The sequence below is a fragment of the Squalius cephalus genome (assembly GCF_949319135.1).
Source record: "Squalius cephalus genome assembly, chromosome: 10".
Lineage (NCBI taxonomy): Eukaryota > Metazoa > Chordata > Actinopteri > Cypriniformes > Leuciscidae > Squalius > Squalius cephalus.
The window spans coordinates 43,278,148-43,297,525 of record NC_137131.1 but is presented as its reverse complement, the minus strand read 5'-3'; the positions used below and the strand labels follow the sequence as shown (position 1 = coordinate 43,297,525).

The window sequence follows — 19,378 nt, the reverse complement described above, 5'->3', positions numbered from 1 at the left end:
ATTTTGTTTTCAAAGAAAATCCTCCCTCAACTCAACAGAAATTTATGTAAGTTACTTATGCACTTCTTATACTGTTTACTCAGCTCTAACAGTGATTTTCTGAAGAAAAACTGATGCTTCATCTTTTGTGTGACATACAGTAAACTTTATTAAACTCATCAGTATATTTTGTGTCATCATTCAGACAATTAGATCGTCAGACGGAGTCCTACAGCAGGCTTGCATTAATAGTGTATACAAGCAATGCCAAATAGGTTATAATCGTAATTAAACTAAACTATACCTTTTCCAACTCCATACAGCATATATTCTCTGACTCTGTAGGCATTTTTATGGTCGAAATGAACACCATTACTGTGACTGTCTGTTTTATTATTATCATCTTCCCTGTTCTGGCTCTGATCGCGGCTGCTTAGGCTCCGCCCCCTGTCCCGTGAACCAGCAGCTCATTAGCATTTAAAGGAGAAGCACTAAAACAGTGCGTTTTTCACAGACCCAAAAAATGATGATTTAAACGTGCTGTAAATAAAATTCTGTTGGGTATTTTGAGCTAAAACTTCACATACACACTCTGGGGACATCAGAGAATTATTTTACATCTTGTGAAAAGGGGCATAATAGGTCCCCTTTAAGGACACTTTTATAGTCTATATACCTTTTAAAATTGTCTTACATTATGAATAGTATAGTATTTACTATATCAAAGACATAAAAGAGGAAAACAAATTTGAAGATGTTACAAGTCATATTTTCTTGTATTTAAATGAACATATGCTGAACAAAAGCTTATTCAACAGCAGGATACATTTTTTTTTACAATTCAAAAAGCTTTTGAATTTGTAAAAGCAATCAAAGTAAACATGAAATCAAAAATATATCAAAATAATGCTTAAAATATTATGAGCTAGTATCAACCTACCTTGCTATGCTATAGTTGTTTTTTCTTATTTTCTTCCGCATGTAAAATACTTTCACTATTACGCTTTGTCTATGAGACAAATATATATATACTCCCTGTGTCTTTCAGTCCTTTGTCTGATCTCGTCTACGTGTAACTTATGTTAGTGTGTGGAATTGCCTTTCTATGTAGATTTATTAAAGACTTTATTTTGGAATTCTCCCTTGTTGAGCAACTTGTGTAGAAGATTTTATTATTTAGAAAATAAGTAATTTAGATATATGTTTTGTACACTATTATTCCCTCTGTGTGTGACTTTGGTTTGTCCCATTTCCTGCATTTACATACATTTAGGGACTATGGTGATACAAAATCCAGGAAATAATTTGATTATAATGATAAATTCTGCCAAAAAGAATAGTAGGCTAAACGTATAAGAAAAAGATGTCTGTCTTACTTTATTGTTTAAAGGGGGGGTGAAATGCTATTTCATGCATACTGAGTTTTTTACACTGTTAAAGAGTTGGATTCCCATGCTAAACATGGACAAAGTTTCAAAAATTAAATTGTACGTTTGAAGGAGTATTTCTGTTCCAAAAATGCTCCTTCCGGTTTGTCACAAGTTTCGGAAAGTTTTTTTCGAGTATGGGCCTGTGTGACGTCAGATGTAGCGGAATTTCCTTATACGGGTCCTAAGGTCACTTCTCCGGAAGACCGCGGGCGCGCGCGCACTCGTAGACCAGACGGAGAGAGAAGAGAGCGAAAGCAGTACGCCCATCAAAGCGCTCTGCTCGGCTTTAGGGAAGTCAATGTCACCAAAGAAGTGGGTTTTTGGTTGCCAGGGCAAGACAACCCTGCACAGATTCCTAAAGAACCCGGCGCTAAGGGACCTGTGGATGGAGTATGTTTTTCCAGAGCATCAACGGAGGTTGTGCAAGACTGTTTGTTCCCTGCATTTCGACGATGATTGTTTTATAAAGAAAGCCCAGATTGACGGATTTGCAGATCGTCTAATGCTTAAGGATCGAGCAGTCACAATGATAAAGGTTCGCGGTCGTGCGTTGGAACGGTGAGTAAAACTGCTGAACAAATGTCTGTGTTGTTAGCTATCGGCGCGTCAGCACAGCTTTAGCTCCGCCCACACGGCCCGCCTCCAGCCGCTCGTTTTTTTCCGGAAAGACTCGGTACAGCCTATCTTTCTTTTATAAATATAATAAAACTAAAGACTTTTTGGAGATATGAAGGATGCAATACTACTCTATGGTACTCAAGATTAACAGGAGATTAAGTGAAAATGAGCATTTCACCCCCCCTTTAATAGGGGCCAATCGCCATGACTTTATAGAGAATCATTCTATAAAGTCAAAAATGTTTAATGGCATGGTTTTTATGCCAGTATCACTGATATTAACATAGCTACACTGTAAAAAATGAATCATGAGTCTTGTAATTTTCATTAAAAAAATTGAGGTGATCATTAAAAATATTATGTATATTTTATTAAGAAAATTGTGGTTCAGTTTTTGTTGAAAATATTGAGAACATTTCACTAATAACACCAAGAGATGCATTTTCCTATTTTTTTTAAGGAAACATACACAATTATAAGGCTTGAATTGAGGAACTGATAAACCTCATAAAATTAAGGAAAAGGGGCTACCTATTTATTTTAAGAGAATTAGCTCATTTATGCGGTTTTATTTAGAGACACCATTGTTTGTTCCCAGCATGCTTTGCACATGGCTGGAAATAGAGAGTAAATCTTGAAATTAAGTGTTATTTCATGTGTTTTTGAGTAAAGGGAATCTGTTAATGTTTAATGTTCAGGTATGTTTGACATTTGAAAGAGTTTCTATTATGTTAAAGTTTTGATCGTTACCATTGTGCAGAAGAGTAGGGCTTATGGTTAGGTTGTGAATAACTGCATTTTTAAATATTCTGAAGCATATTGTTACATACATGTAGCAATAACTCTACTAATGACAAGTTTGATTCTGTGCTGTCCTAGCAGCATACAGTCTTATTTTAAAACAATATATCTCATAGTTAAATACAAACAGGTCATATCCATTCACTTGACTTCACACAATTTTGAGAATAAAAAATACTTAAAATAAAAAAGCACATTTCACTAAAAAAAATGAATTCATTATGTCTAAATAAATTAGGGCATTTTACATGATTTATTCAGGTAGATTCCATGAATGAAATCAAGCTTTAACTACTCAAAAATAGTATGTGTAATATTGTTACCATAATTTTTTTAAGTAAATAGCAGTAACATTTTTTTACAGTGTACTGATGTCTCGATGAAAATGATTTTCCCCCAAAATGTTAAAATTTATTAGGCTTCAAAAAATATAACAAATTTTAATTTAAGTGAACTTAAAACAAACCTTAGTGTTGTGGCTTTCTACGTTGTGTCATCTCTCTGATGACAAACAAATTATCTATCCATCATAATACATTTCACCTCTTATGTAGTACATCTGAATTTCATTCATACTACACACATTCATGCATAAAATGTACTTTTTTTTTTAGCGTTCGCAAAGTAAGTAATTATTCAAAATAATACCTAGAGTATATTATTTCGGATGCAGCCCCAGTGTACACTTCTGTCCTGGACTTTGAATGAGATTTGTTGTGTGTCCTCACCAGTAGGTATCAATTAGTTTGAGACTTTAAATTATTTAGAGGAAGTGTCTGAATGTGTTTTGAATATAAAGAATATCATAAAGCAAAGGGAGTTTACTTGATGCACTTTGGTGTTAATGTGAAATGTGTTCAATGTAACGGATGAAAAACAAGACAGAATCCATTATAATTAAACAAATCCGCAGTCATTAACTATAGGAGTTTAGAAAATGTAATGATAAAATTTATTTTAGCTTAGTTTTGCAAACAAATCACAAAAAGGAATACAATGCATTTCATATTTCACCAGACAACAGATCATCTTCCAATGTTTGTTTAACCATGTTTGTGTCCATCAATAGCAAAGTACAGTGGGAATTCTTCATGTATTAATGCAATATCAGATACATTTACAGGATTTTAACTCAGCTCTGTTTTACTTGTTTAAAAAATAAAAAATGTGAATGATATTGCTTTGTGAATATATATTAACCCCAATTCCAAAAGCATAACATTTTAAAGTTACAGTAATCTGAACAAACAACAGTAATAGGTTCTTAAAAAGTTGTGCTGTTGAATTGCTTTTTCAGTATGCTATTGATCCAGAAGATATGTCTTTTGGAGAGAAATGTGAACACAGTTGGTTTCTTGGGATTACCGCATCCTTTTGACCCTGATACCAATCCAGCTATGTTGTTCTTACATTCCAGAGGTCCACCGGAATCTCCCTGAAAAATAAAAAAAAGGTTATTTTTCCTTTAAACAGGTAAAGGGATGATTTCAAAGAGCCTGCAACAGCTATAAATCAAAGACAACAATATGACATACCGAACAGATGCCTCTGTTTTCCTGCTCGTTTCTTGCACACATCATATCTCTGGTGATCACCAGATCGTTCTTGTAGAGGCGGTTACACTCATCTCTGTCCACAACTGTCACCTCTAACTTTTGCAGTCTATCAGAAGGTTTTGAGACATTCAAATGAGTAGTTCCCCAACCTGTCACAATACATTTTGTTCCAGGTGGATAATCTTTTTGCTTTTTAGGGATTTTTTTGGGCTTTGCTTTCACTTTTTTGTCTAGCTGCAGAAGAAAAATCAATTACTCAAATGCATACTGTGAAAAACATCATACGGTCATCATGTCTAAACAACAACCACTTTCAATTCATCCTTACCTTAATCAGCATGATGTCATCTTGTTTATTCCTTCTATTGAATGTTTTAGATCTTTCATAACTGAGGATGCCAACACGCTGAGAGCCTTTCTTAGTATGACTCAGAGACAGAGATCCTATGAGAACTTTCACAGATTCAATGGGTTCTCTGAAATAGAAAACTGACTTAGATGTGCACAGGTGTAGATACTTTACAGTGAGAACCTTAAGCTAAGAGATTGAGGGATGCTGGCTGGATTGGCATACAAAACTGGGGTATGTGTCCTGGTGAAGTGAATTAGCAAAAAAAAAAAAAACATCGGCCGCCCCTGGCAACACACACAGAGCAGCTGACCAGCAATCAACGCACACACCGGACGGCCATCGACCAACTGATCACTGTGGCCATATAAACACCAGTGAGGAAAAACCAGTTGAGTTATGGAGAGAGTGTGGAGGAAAGTGATATTTGGTTTTCTGAGGATGACGGGATTAGATTGGAGGATTTAGTATGAATGAGAACAAAGGGTAAATAAAACCGAAAGGTGGCACTAATGCAACTCAAAGGATGCCAGCTGCCTTAAAAACCCCAAAAGAAGAAGAAGAACCAGTTGAGTTTTTGATCTCCCCACATTCACTAATGTCTGTTTACTCTTTTCTCTTACAGAGAGTGATTAATGAGAAGGAATCTGGAAGCCTTGATAGAACTCCCTGCTGTCTGGCTGAAGTTTGCAGTCTTCACTTTCTCCAGCACTTTCACAACAGAAGCACAAGAGCACCAATACTCCTTCAATCCTCACTATTGCACAAGAAATAAAGATAACGCTTTAGATTACAGCCCGGAAAGTTCTGCGTAATTAAAGCGATTTTACAGTGTAACTTTCTGTAATTATAGTGTACCTATAAAGTACTTACAAGTATAAGGGAACAACATGTAAAGTTTGGGGAATAAAGGGGTAACAACCAGGAGAAATATCTTTTTTTTTTTTTTAGATACTGTAAGTATTGTAGATCTAAGGGGTACTTATTCTACTATTATGATACAACAATCACATTTGGGACCAATTTATAAAGGTTTCCAAGTCAGTATTATAAGATTGTCTGTATTTTGTATTGTACTTACCCTGTAACCATATTGAACAAGAGGGTAACAAGCACCACTTTAATTTACGGCCCGCAATGTCTTACCCTGTAACTACATAGAATAAGAGTATATTTCCCAGTATTTAAAAAAATGCAATAGTTTTAGCTTTACTTGCCTTGAAGCATCTAAGCTCAAACTTAAACATCTGCACTTTTGCTATCAAAAAAAAAAAAAAAAAACTGTATAAATGCATAGATATGTACCCTGTAATTTTTAAAAAGCCTACAGTTTGTATTGGTACACAATTTTTACAAAAAGGTGCACAGTGTATGTTCTCGCTAAATTGCTCCCAAATGTAAGATTGTTGTATCATAATAGTATAAGCACCCCTTAGTTCTATAATACTTGCTGTATAAATATAAATATATATATATATATATATATATATATATATATATATATATATATATATACTGTATATATAGCCTATATATATATATATATATATATATATATATATATATATATTTATATATATTTTTTTAATTCTCCTGGTTGTTACCCCTTTATTCCACAAATTTTGCATATTGTTCCCTTATACTTACATGGAAGTACTTCATAGCTACACTATAATTACCGAAAGTTACGCTGTAAATTCTTAATTATGTAGAACTTTCCGGGCTGTAATCTAAAGCGGTACCGAAATAAAACACACCCTCTGACAACTTGTGTGTTTGGTATCCTTTTTCCCCAAGCCCTGCTACTATGTATATGTTGCATGCATTAAATAAATGGTCTATTTATATTAATCATTTGATACAATACACTTACTGTGCTTATTCCTGCTTTTACATTTACTTAGATTTAAAAAATAATAATAACTGTGACTGGTCAAATGTCCCTAATATTTACGGCATTCCGGCACTAATACTCCGGCATTCCGATTGTGTTAGTCTGCAAGAAGAAAGTCAAGCTAACTCTTTATTGTGATGGTCCCAGACATTCTACTAACTATATGTCACTTTGCAACTACATGTTAACTTATTCTAACCCTACCAGTCACCTACACTCCAATTAGAGTTAGTAGACATGTAGGCGCAACATTACTTAGTCAACAGACCATGCATCAAAATAAAGTAAAACCATTCCCTCCTGTTAAAGCTGGATTTATAATGGTGTCTATTTACTATGTGGGTATTTAACTGGTAAACTCTTAAGTGATTTATTTTAGATTTTTTCTACTGGAACAAAGATGATTTTTGTGAAATAAATCTTTATATTGTTTTAAGTCACGTCTCTATCTTTCAATCCAAAAATGAATCGGCAGGGTCCTTCATGACCATTTTGTACACATTCATTTGGTATCGATACTTCTTTTTCCTGGGTGGAATATCCCCTAGTTTGGCTGTTTTAATTTGTAGTACCTCAGCCAAAGGTTACACCTGCAATTAATTACAGCTGCAATTAATTTCTTATTTCCTTACGTATTAACTCACCCTTAAACCTAACCATATCATGAAACTTGTCCCTAATCCTGTATCACATCAATTGCAGCAAAAGTGTTTTGAAATTCAACAGGAACACAATAAGTACATTGAAAGAAAAGAAAGATTATATTAAGCTTCACATAGACTTGCAAGTTCATTTATGCTCAAAGTGGTTGCCTTACATTTCACAATGTGCTGCAGTTAAAACCCATTGGTTTTGAATGAGCATTCCCCCACACACATGTCTCTGGTTCATCTGAATGGACACCATCCACGGCTGAAGTTTTTTGACATCTTTGCCTCCAATAATGGACCCCTCAGAGCAAGCTGGAATGGAGATTTTAAAGGCATTTACAGATTTAACAAAAACCAACAGATGATTTTGTTTTGTAAACTTTCTAATCAAACTCCGTGACAGATAAATAACCATTACCTGCCACTTTGAAAAAGGTGAACGCCAGGAAGTGATACACAATCAAATATCTGCAAACATCCATCTTGCCGACCGTTCTCTCAGCCAAAAGTCAATGTGTTGCCTCAGACATCCAACAATGTCAAGTGTGAGAGCAATGAGGACACATCAGTTTTTCAATGCACGGTTTGGTTACTTTGTGGTCAGAGTATAATCAAAAGGTGTGTATATGTGGGAGTGTTTGCATACAATGTGATGCATTTGTTTTTGCAAATTTTAAGAAGTTGACTTTTAGTTCATCTCTGTTTGAAGAATCCAAAACCAACAGAAAAATGCACTTATTGAACAATTCCTTATAATCTACTGTCATAACACTTTCTGTAAATGCTGTTATATGAGAGAAAATAAAAGTGCTTTAACGCTAAGAGCGAGTTGTAAAAGCTCTTTAAAGAGAGTAAAGCTCTACCGACTGTAAATAAAAATAAGAAAACAGAAACTAATTTGAACCCATACCCTATAGTATTTACATTGACAGAAAGGCTTTTACAAAACTCTATGGGACAATCAATGAACAGCAACTGTCTGGATCCCTAAAGACTTATTTAGTAAGGTATTGTACTTTACAAACTAACACAAGCTCGTATTTTCTGCATTAATCAATGCTGTAGATCAAACGTAAGAGTCCAACTATGGCACCATTTCGAGTAAACAGATACAGTATTTTTACATTCTTTTTACATTCCTTCCCTATTAAAATAATTCTGAGAGGGGACATGAGTTCAGACATGAGATTTGAAAGTAAAAGTCTCATCAGGGTACATGTAGTCCTCCCTGAAAGATTGATGTGAAGCTTTCACACCTTTAGAAGCAAAGCAGAAGCTTCAAAGTAAAACACGCGGCTGATGCGCCAACCTTATAGAAGTGTGAATCACAGCAAATGAACCTCACAGCAAATTTAACCTCATGTCAAGGAGAGAATATAACAGATCTTGGGAGGGAAAATGAAACTGTTTTATAAAATGAGTTAGGCTACTACTTGCAAATGAGAATATTTTAACTTGACATTTACAAATACAGAGCTTTTGAAAAAACGGATGTTGTGAAGAATTTCAAGACGACTGATTTGTTTATTTGTTTATTTGTTTATTTATTTGGATCCCCATTAGCTTCCACAATGTGGTTGCTAGTCTTCCTGGGGCCCATAAAAGTGCTGAAACGTGTGTACAGTTAAAATACACAAATATAACATACATATAACATAATCACACATATACATTTATCCACATATCCACATTCACGCACATACAGCATTTAAAATGTCTGAAACAAACAAACTGTGCTGTGGTTAACTATCATTGATGTTCACATTATCATTATAATATTATAATGCAATAATTTAGATTATAATACAGATACATTAATATGGAAGAAGAAAAAAACAATACATAACTCCTGAAGTGGAACTTTGGGAAATTTAAGCTTTTTATTTAGCACAGGAAACGAAGCACATTTTTTCATCTTTTTAAAATGTTGTGGTCTTGGGAACAAACACACACTGGTACATTCTTCTAGACGATGCTGCCCAGATGTTCAAAACACCTTTTGAACATCTGCTGATGATCACAATAAAGAGCAAAATATGCATCAAAATACCACCATGACAAACAAAAAGACCATGGGAAAGAATTTGAGGTTTACATGTTCCCATTTTCTTTTTCATGTAAGCTGTATTTGGGTTGCACTAAAAAGGTTTGAAATCAAACTACAGATTGTTAGACTGCAATCAAATTATTTTAGAAAATACAAGAAAAATACCCCTCACGCAGATTGCCCGCCCAGCCTCCCTCTCCCATCTCCTCTATTTTACCAGCATATCCACCAGGCTCCCTCGTCCCACTAACTTTGCCTTGATCATGCATCACCCTGGTTCCACCTCAGGATTTATGGCTACCGGTTGCAACTCCGCCTTCCATCCCTTTGGCTTCACCGGGCTCCGCCTTCCCTCCGGCTCCAACGGGCTCCGCCTTCCCTCCGGCTCCAACGGGCTCCGCCTTCCCTCCGGCTCCAACGGGCTCCGCCTTCCCTCCGGCTCCACCGGGCTCTGCCTTCCCTCCGGCTAGGGCTGAAACGATTAGTCGACAATAAAAAATTGTCGACAAATATCTTTGTTGTCGAGTAGACGTTTGATCTCACGTGACCAATGTATGGGCCTGCAATATTGCGTTTTGACCGCTACGGCGCTGTAGCGCTAGAGTGTAATGCAGCCGTTACAAATGCTATTGCGGTAGAAGAAAAAACAGCGCGAATTACATAGACAGTAAATAAACGGCGAATTATGGCGGAGTGTAAATCGAGTTTGGACCAGTGACCCCCAATTTCCACCAACTGTGGAACGGCTGCGGATCCGCTCCGGAACGGCGGCGGAGTCAATAGGTTTCCATTAAAGTCAATGTGTGTATTTTCACTGACTGCGGAACGGCTGCGTTCCGACTCCGGCGCAGATACGCAGAGCTTCTATTTTTGCCGGATGCCGGAGAGCTCCGCAGCACTACAGGGCAGAGTGCGCAGGACAGGAAGTCGAGCAAAAAACAGAACAAACCAAAACAAAATAAAAGATCCGGTTAATTTTTAAAATAAAATACACCGTGATCATGGCGGATCATATTTCCCTACACTACACCTTGAAAACGTCATAATATACCATTCGTCATTAACGTTCTGTTTATAGAAACTATATATCGCGCGATCATACGTGAATTAGCGAGATCTCGTGGGTCCTCGTGACTTCAGCTGTCAGTCATGGACGCAGCCGTTCCGCAACAAATCCGGACCTGGGGTGCGTTTCCCGAAAGCATCGTTGGCCAACTATGGTCGCAAGTTCCGTCGTTACCAATAGAGTTCAATGGACATTGCGATGAACTTGCGACCATAGTTGGCCAACGATGCTTTCGGGAAACGCACCCCTGGTGGGTATTGAAGGACGACGAAGCACGGAGCCGACACGCAGCCGTTCCGCAGTTGGTGGAAATCCGGGGTGAGGTGTGTGAAAGTTTCACAAAACTGCCAACTAAGAATGCTGTCATGTGCAATACATGCAAGGCTGAGCTTGCGTTTCACGGGAGCGCAACATGTATGTTGGAGCACTTAAAGAGAAAGCATCCCGGATCAAAAGGAGCCGGTGAGAGGTGAGTGTTCAATCTCCAGGTGAAGCTAACTAACTAGTTGTAAATCTCTTTATTAGAGAATGCAATACTACTATTAATAAAAGTGATAATATTATTATTAATAATATAAATACAGTAATGTGATGATTTATTTTGCATAGAATAAAGCTTGATCGAGCTTAGGGGTCAGGGCTGTTTTTATTATTGTAACACTATTAGGTAAATAGTCTTATTACTTGCATGTATTTTATTCCATATTCATGAAGACTTACAAAAGGAGATAGGAGTTAGGGGTTAGGAAGAATATCATGTCAGTTACTTTTTCATACTGTTAATTAAATGGTGAAAAAGAATGCCTCTGTCAGCTCAAATGTCATGAAAAAAAAGATTGCCATATTATACTTATAATAATTGTTTGCAAATTAATATTTAAAAAAATGTTATGTCCTGAATTAAACGTTCCTTTTTCTGTTTCAGTTCTAAGAAAAGCAGTGGGCCTAATATTGATGACTTTTTCCTGAGGAGGAATTCGTGTACTCCTCTCAAGCCACTGCTCTTACAGAGTCAATTCTAAACATGATTGTTAAAGACATGAGACCTCTTTCCCTGGTGGAAGGAGAAGGCTTTCGTAAAATGGTTTCAACATTCAATCCTGGATATATCCTTCCATCAAGAACCTACTTAACAAGATTAATGGAGCAAAAATATGAAAAAACCTGTCAAAAAGTAAATATACACCTACAGTAATTCAACAGTAATTCAACAGTAAAATCTATTTCAACAGTAAAATCAGTTAACAGCCAAGTGACCTAGTGAGAGCTAATCACGTAGCTACTAGCAACTTCATCTTTCTAACTAGTATAGTCGACAACAAAACTATGTCAATAGCTTAAATCAAGTGAAATATGATCCAAGCAAACCACCGACTCCTCTTGACATGGCCTCATCATCTAGTTTGTCATACTGTGAGTGTGTTAATGAAAAAAATAGGCTACTTACTTGGTGATTCCACGAGATAGTGGTAGATGTCTGAATAGTCCATATTTGGCCACTGCGTGGGGTCATTAATCCAGTTTTCGACCATTTCAAAGGGACCCCTCTGTAACCCCGTATCCAGTAGCTTCTTTAAATACCGCTCACTGTCCTCGGCCGGCAAAGAGAGTGTGTATGTTTGTGCCATTTTTGTTATCAAGAAACTTTGCAGATCTAGAGCGAGTTCTGTTCTCAGGGGAATCCGTTTGTCTTCCCCTAAAAAGGGGCGTTACCCTTCGATGACCCAAAAGTAGCATTGGTTTATTGCTTCTAGATTTAAAACTAAACACCCAGTAAAGATGATGACTAAACAACAGTTTAACCACTAAGAGAGTTAAAAATAAAATGTTCAACTCAAATATTCTGATGTTTTTTTAAAGGTTAAGGAAACTATTCAGGAAGGAAGAAGCTTCATCGCACTGACCACTGACATCTGGACTAGCCTCACAACAGAAGCATACCTTGGTGTCACATGCCACTTTATAACTGAAGACTGGAAAATGAAGAGTCTCACTCTTGCAACCATGCCTCTTGATGAATGACATACTGGTGTCAACATAGCCACATGGCTTGAAGAGGTTGTCACAAAATTCAACATTTCCGTAGACAACATTAAATCAGTTGTTCATGACAATGAATCAAATGTTGTGGCTGCACTGAAATTGCTGGCTGAGAAACATAATTGGATCTCCATCCGCTGTACTGGACACACACTTTAGCTTGTCGTGAACCATTCCCTTAAAGGGACCAGCATTAGCAAAGCTTTGGGAGCTGCAAGAACCTTGGTTGAAAATTTTAGGAGAAGTGAACTGGCCTAAGCTGAAAGAAAAGCAGCAGCAGATGAACACACCAGAGCATAAGCTGATACAAGACGTCACAACCCGGTGGAATAGCACCCTGCTGGAGAGACTGCTGGAGCAGCGCCGGCCTGTTACTGCCACGCTTTCGGATCCTGAAGTGACACCAAGGGGCAAACATTACTTTGATTTGAAGCCTGATCAGTGGTCATTACTTGAAGAGCTGACCCAGGGCCTGCAGCCTTTTCAATGTGCCACTGAGTTTCTTAGTGGCCAAGAGTACACAACATTGTCATGCCTTCCTAAGCTTGCAAAAGGGCTACAGAGGTCTGTGCAGCAATCCCTGATCTTCGAAACTACTCCTGGAAAAGCTTTATTAGCCAAAGCTTCTAAAGAGTTAGAAGAAAGATGGGGGGATATCAGCACTTTCCTCAAGGAGAAAGATAAAACCATTGTTCTGTCAGCAGCCTTAGATCCAAGATTTAGAAAACAAAAAAGTTTTTGCCTGCTGAACAGAAGATAGAGGTTAAAAGCACTATTGAGGTCCTTGCTATTAAAGCAGGAAAAGAGTTCTGGAAATCTACACAAGAAGGGCAGTGTCTTCAGTGTCACAGAGTCACTGTTCCTAGGAGAGAGGAAGAGTCAGTGTTAGAAAACCTCCTCCAGTCTGACACCGACAGCCTCAGTGAAGAGGAGGAGTCACACGAGGAACAAACGTTTCAGATGGTGAGAAAGGAAGTACAAATGTACTTATCAGAATCGCAAATAGCCAAACAAGAAAATCCTTTAGGTTGGTGGAAGGAAAATGAGGGACGCTTTCCTAACCTATCAAAGCTGGCAAGATCTTTTCTTTGCATTCCTGCCACATCCACTCCAGCAGAACGGATCTTCTCAGCTGCAGGAAACATTTGCTCACAAAAAAGAGCAAGCTTGTCACGTGAACATGTTGATATGCTGACATTCCTTCATTTATTCAGCACTTGAAAATCCAAAAAAAGCCAGTGCAGAAAGGACACTGTTACTTTCTGCTTTTCATTAAACTGAACACTTGGTTTTAGAAATGAAGCTCTTAATACTGCTGCCAAGAGATGTCTACATTCAAACATATTTTTGTTTTTGTCTGCAATGCAGCTGATTTATTTTTGTTGACCTGTTTAATTGGAGGTTCATTAAAGTTCATTAAAACACCATTTCAAAACCTGAAGTGATTTTCTTTCTTATTTTTTTATTTAAGGTTATAATATGTATAACTCAGTGTTTTAACTTATTGAAAATGTTGAATAATCGTTCCGAACTTACTGATTAGTCGGCAAAATAATCAACGATTAGTCGATTAATTGTTCCAATAATCGTTAGATTAATCGATTATCAAAATAATCGTTTGTTCCAGCCCTACCTCCGGCTCCACCGGGCTCCGCCTTCCCTCCGGCTCCACCGGGCTCCGCCTTCCCTCCGGCTCCACCGGTATCCTCGGTCGCACTGGCTCTGCAGTGGTCTTCCGGATCTCCGCCTCGGTCCCATGAGCCATCAGCTCCGCCTTGGCCCTCCGGACCCTCGGTGTCACCCTGGCTCCGTGTCTCTTCGGCTCCGTCTGGTTCTCCATCATGGCCGGTTTCGTCGCAGAAGTTCATCCCCCTAGTTCCATCGACCAAGCTTCATCCATGGCTCTGCGACTTACTACATAGCTATACATGACAGTGGGAGGCACAAGAAAGAATTTTTCATCCAGTACTGTTGTCAATATCAAAGTAGAGTCTGTTTGGAATATGTGGGTCACATGACTTGGTTCAAACTTTCTGTGCTTGTTTTGTCAGCTTGACCTAAAACCAACTTGACCGTCCATAGAGCTGGGCATTCTGACTTTGTATAAAGTAGGCATATATTAATCTTACTTTTTTCTGAAAAAAAACAAAAACAAAAAAACAATACACCTGCTAATATTAATTGTGAACAGTGTCTTAAGATGTTGAAATAGAAAATTAAGACATATGTTGATCATGCTGTTATTTACCGCATTTTGAAAAGTATGTATCCCCTGAGATCCGTCGGCAGATTAGGGTATAAAAAAGGGATTATTCACAGTATTGACAATGAATGGTGTCTCAAGGTAAAATGAGCCCTCTGTTTCCTGGTCATGGCATTATTGTGCATTCCGGGGTGATGGGTGGGTTGTAGGCCAGTAGAAATCTCGTTCCAAGGCCCGGGCCCTTAACGAAGATCCTTATAGGCCCTCCTGGCCTCAGGGACCCCTGTACACTGACCCCCTTCCCAATCTATGTATTTTGAGTTCAAATGTTTTGCAAATGGTAATATTTAATTTTGATATTGAATATAATATTAGTGCTGGGCAACGATTAATCACGATTAATCGCATCCAAAATAAAAGTTTGTGTTTACATAATATATGTGTGTGTACTGTGTATAATTATTTTGTATATATAAATACACACATATGTATATATTTAAGAAATATTTGCATGTATATACTGCATTTATATTTATACATAATTTATATTATATATAAATATTTTAGATATAACTACAATTTATTTCTTATAATATATATACATGCTGTCACAGTCATCGTCTGCGCCATTCTGTCTTCGTCTTCACTACACTTCCCAGAATCCTCCTTGTCTCCACACCTGAACTCACTCCCTCAATTACCCACCTGTTCACCTTTTTCTTTATCCGTGTCACATGTCCTCACCTCGTTTTAGTTCATTACTTTCTGTATTTAGTTCTCTCTGTTCAGTCTGTCTTGGTCGGTTATTGTTTGTGCTCTAGCACAGTGGTTCCCAAACCTGTCCTGAAGGACCCCCAACACTGCACGTTTTCTTTGTCTCCCTAATCAAACACACCAGATTCAACTCATCAGCTCATTATCACATGGGTTAATGAGCTGATGAGTTGAATCAGGTGTGTTTGATTAGGGAGACAAAGAAAACGTGCAGTGTTGGGGTGCCTTCAGGACAGGTTTGGGAACCACTGCTCTAGCACACTGTTTCGAGTTTGTTTGGATTTTGCCTATGGAAATAAATATTGAGTATTTTGTATCTTCACCTACCTTCGTCTTCTTCATCCACCCGTTGACGTTACACATGCATGCATACAAGAATTATATATGCCTCAATTTTAGGAAACTTAAACATGTCATACATGCAGCATATTTAGCATATTATGGGCCTTTCTATACCCTAATAATACCCTAATATTAGATACAACTAATAAAATCCAAAACTATATCAAATATTTAAAAAATTCCTTTGGAGATGCTTCACTTAAGTCCAGATGATATTAAAAGTGACATGAAATAATTTGTTGATGATAATTTTCCACTCTTGCCTGTTTGAGGGTTAATGCATTCTGGAAAAAAAAACAAAAACAAAAACAAAACAAACATTCTTCTTATGATGTAACAAGTACATTGAGTGTTATAAAAAGTGTTCCTATTTCCGGCTGACCTAATTTATACAGAGTGTAATAATCTAATGAATTTCATCACTCCAGCTCCATGAATGAACTCTCGCTTATACCAGCTCTTTTTTATCAGTACATTGATGTAAGTATGTGTAAACTCCAGACATGGAAAATGGCCTGACATTGTTTATGACACGTGTCTGGTGAATGATTTACCATTAAACTGCAACCAAATACCATTAGCCTAAATGTCAATATATTTTCCAAAATCTTACAGAATCTGCTTACTGGACCATGGGTCTAGTTTAGACTTAGTAATGTATACATGAAATCCTAAACAAACAAAAAATATTTTTGCCCAAATACATTTTATTTACATAGTATACATTGTGTTTGTACAGTCATCTAAAGCCGCATGATGACATACGAGAAACATAATTAAACATGCTGGTGTGTTTTAAAAAGAAGACCTGAAATGTGTAAGATCTTACAGACAATTAAAAAAATGTATAAGGAAACCATTAAAAATTCATAAAAACTGTAACATGTTTATAGAGTATGTTCCTGTTTTCACTGTAGTTCTGGACATATAAAGCATATAAAGCTGTCTAAATGTGTTATACCCACAACAATTATGTCAGAAAGAGGCAAAGTTTAGGATGAATGCTGGTATTTAGTATGCAAGAACATAATTATAAATCCCGCTTATTCACTCTTTCTGTCCTAGTTTGCTGTGTTTCATTCAAGAGTGTAAATTAGTGTAGTAAAAGTCTTTGATCTCTGTATAATCTCACTAGCTGTTTTTTGCCCTTTTTTCTGTTTTCAGTTCAAATCTACAGTACATGTCCATCGTCAACCTTGTACAAATTGTCCCTCACAGTTTTCAAGAATATCTATACATAATGCACATTCTTAAATATATATACATAAGAAAATACTTTCCTAGACTGTTTGCACTTTGATTCAAGTGCTTATGATGTATGATGTGTAGGTTTCTTTGGGTAAGAGCGTGAGTAAATGTTATTGTAAATGTACATGGAGATACTTGCAAGTATAAGCCCTACAATGGTACCAAAGAATAATCCAGTGACAGATCCTGAAACTCCATTTTCAGCTCCAGCAACTGCACCAATAAGAGCTCCAACTACAGCCATCAATATCAGTACAAACTGTTTGAATTCCATGTAGATTTTCGGTATGTCTTCCACAGGTTCTTCTCCACCAGGTCGTCAATCTTCTTTAAAAGTTCATGGATCTGAGCGGGAGATTCCCAAGCGCGCGTCTGAAGAACATGGTATCGTCCTCCACACTTGTCCAGGATCTTCTTTGCGCTGCGAATGTGTTCTTTGATTTGTGGATCTTCCACTCCTTCATCACAAGCAAACAGCAGGATCGTGTGTTTCCAGACGCGCTCTGACAGCAACTCCATGTGAGTCTGTGCTGCTGTAATCTCATGTGGAGAAGGTTCTTCAGAGAGTGTTTTCACTGGTATGACCAGAAGAAGAGCCTGAGGTCCTGGAGGACAGAGAGACACGCTTCTCTCAACTTCTTCTTTTATGTTCTCTGGCGTTGACCTACCCTGAGAAGGTGTATCACCCATGATCTCAGTGTGTGAAGGTGTATTTGCTCTTCATGGAAACTGATAACAAGAAAACACACAGTCTGTTGTACAAGTTTCAATTAATTCCCACAGCCATTTTATCTTGTTTTAAATTCCTAATCATCTAATCAGAAGATGTAACACTAATTTTGAAGCACTTATTATGACCGCCGCTAGCATAGCTAGCGAAAGCGGTCATATAGGGATTGTCAAAGTTTTTTGTGTTTTTTTTCCCGTCATCTACTGAATTTTTTCGTCAACGATACCAGGGACACCGAAACACCGGGGAACATGAAATTTGGTGGGCATGTAGCCCCACTAGACTTTTACGGAAAAATTTCGTTTGGTCCCCGGGGGCCACTCCCCCCCCCGCGCACTGGGCCCCCCCCCCCAAACCCAAAAAATGCAGTTTTTCCTAAATAACTACCTGAACCGTGGCACCGAGGATGAAGAAATTTTTATGGTATGTTGGTCTTAAGGGCCCACATCAACCTAGCCCATAATCACTCATTTGTGATTTGCGCCCCTTCCCATAAAAAATGAAAATGCAATATTATTCTGCTTTAATCGCCCCTATCTTCAGTTGAGATGTTCAGAACTGCACCATATTTCATGTGTATGATTAACTTGACATCCTCTGGGGGTATGCTAAGTTTCTAGAATTTCATCCATGGGGGGGGTATAAAATAAATTCATTTATGTGCACATTTAGTGACTGTACACTCATCGGCCTGTAGATGGTGGTGTTGAGCGAAGGGTTGCTGGTTTAGGATGATACTGTCACACACACACATGCAGGAATACAAACAAACGCAAGCATGCACACACACTGACATCCACACGCACAGACACACACCCATACACACACATACAAATCCACAGACACACACACACAAACACACACGCGCACACACATGTACGCACGCATACATACACGCACAGACACACACACACACACACACACACACACACACACACACACACACAGACACACACTATGAATACATTTTATCAGCGTTATGGTTATGGACATAACATGAAATACACACACTTTACAAGTGTCCTACAAACTCTGTGAATTATTAAAGAAACTGCTGATGTAGCATGAAAAAGACTTGCTTGAACACAATAAGTGTGTTTTTGAAACTCATTTTTGTAATACATTATGTAGGGAAAACCACTGTTATGGATGTGACGTTTTCACATTATGGATGTTAAGTGTCTAAACTAATGACTTTTGATATAAAACTTAAATAGTAATGGCAAATAATTACAAAACTCTAAATTATCCATGATCCACAGGAATACTCCAGACAGTCTTTTAAAATATACAACTTATATACATAAACACGCAATACAGCCAAATTGCTCCACGCCATTTATTTTTGTGGAAAGCCAGTGCAGGCCTGAGCGGCGGTCATATTTTGTACCGCCATGCGGTACATCTAGTTTTAAGTTCATTCAGGTACAATTACCAAATATATCTCAAGGTCTTTTGAATAAAGGGTGGCAGTCTTTCATTATCAGCTGTTGTTGTGGACTATATACTGGAGAAGTATTTGTTCTCCATTTGAGTGAGATGTTTTTATGTGGCTAATTGAGCAAAGTGCTTCCATATATTTTATTATTAGTAGTATTAGTTAAAGAATAAAATAAACATATCGGATTGATATCGGTATCGGCAAATAGCC

General features: G+C 37.5%; 2 protein-coding genes across 2 annotated transcripts in view; both read right to left on the bottom strand.

Annotated features, from left to right (window-relative positions):
* The window catches only part of LOC307165431 (G-protein coupled receptor 4-like), a 706,289-nt gene extending 687,622 nt beyond the window's left edge, over nt 1-18,667 (bottom strand). The window contains exon 1 of the mRNA XM_079883039.1: nt 17,846-18,667. The gene's annotated coding sequence lies outside the window, so the exon portion shown is untranslated. The remainder of the gene's footprint in view (nt 1-17,845) is intronic.
* On the bottom strand, nt 3,752-7,824 carry LOC307166236 (granzyme K-like). Its single transcript, XM_079884448.1, has 5 exons — nt 7,696-7,824; nt 7,445-7,589; nt 4,713-4,860; nt 4,364-4,618; nt 3,752-4,263 (listed from the first exon to the last, which is right to left on the bottom strand). The coding sequence occupies exons 1-5, from the start codon at nt 7,757-7,759 to the stop codon at nt 4,093-4,095; spliced, it is 783 nt and encodes a 260-aa protein (XP_079740574.1). The 5' UTR covers nt 7,760-7,824; the 3' UTR covers nt 3,752-4,092.
* Nucleotides 18,668-19,378: the final 711 nt, after the last annotated feature.

Bases quoted from the DNA above. Each gene is read 5' to 3' on its own strand.
- LOC307166236 (XM_079884448.1), bottom strand. From the start codon at position 7,759: ATGGATGTTTGCAGATATTTGATTGTGTATCACTTCCTGGCGTTCACC. The intron at 7,590-7,695 runs GTAATGGTTATT...TCTCCATTCCAG, and splicing joins CACCTTTTTCAAAGTGGCAG to CTTGCTCTGAGGGGTCCATT. The intron at 4,619-4,712 runs GTAAGGATGAAT...TTTCTTCTGCAG, and splicing joins ATGACATCATGCTGATTAAG to CTAGACAAAAAAGTGAAAGC.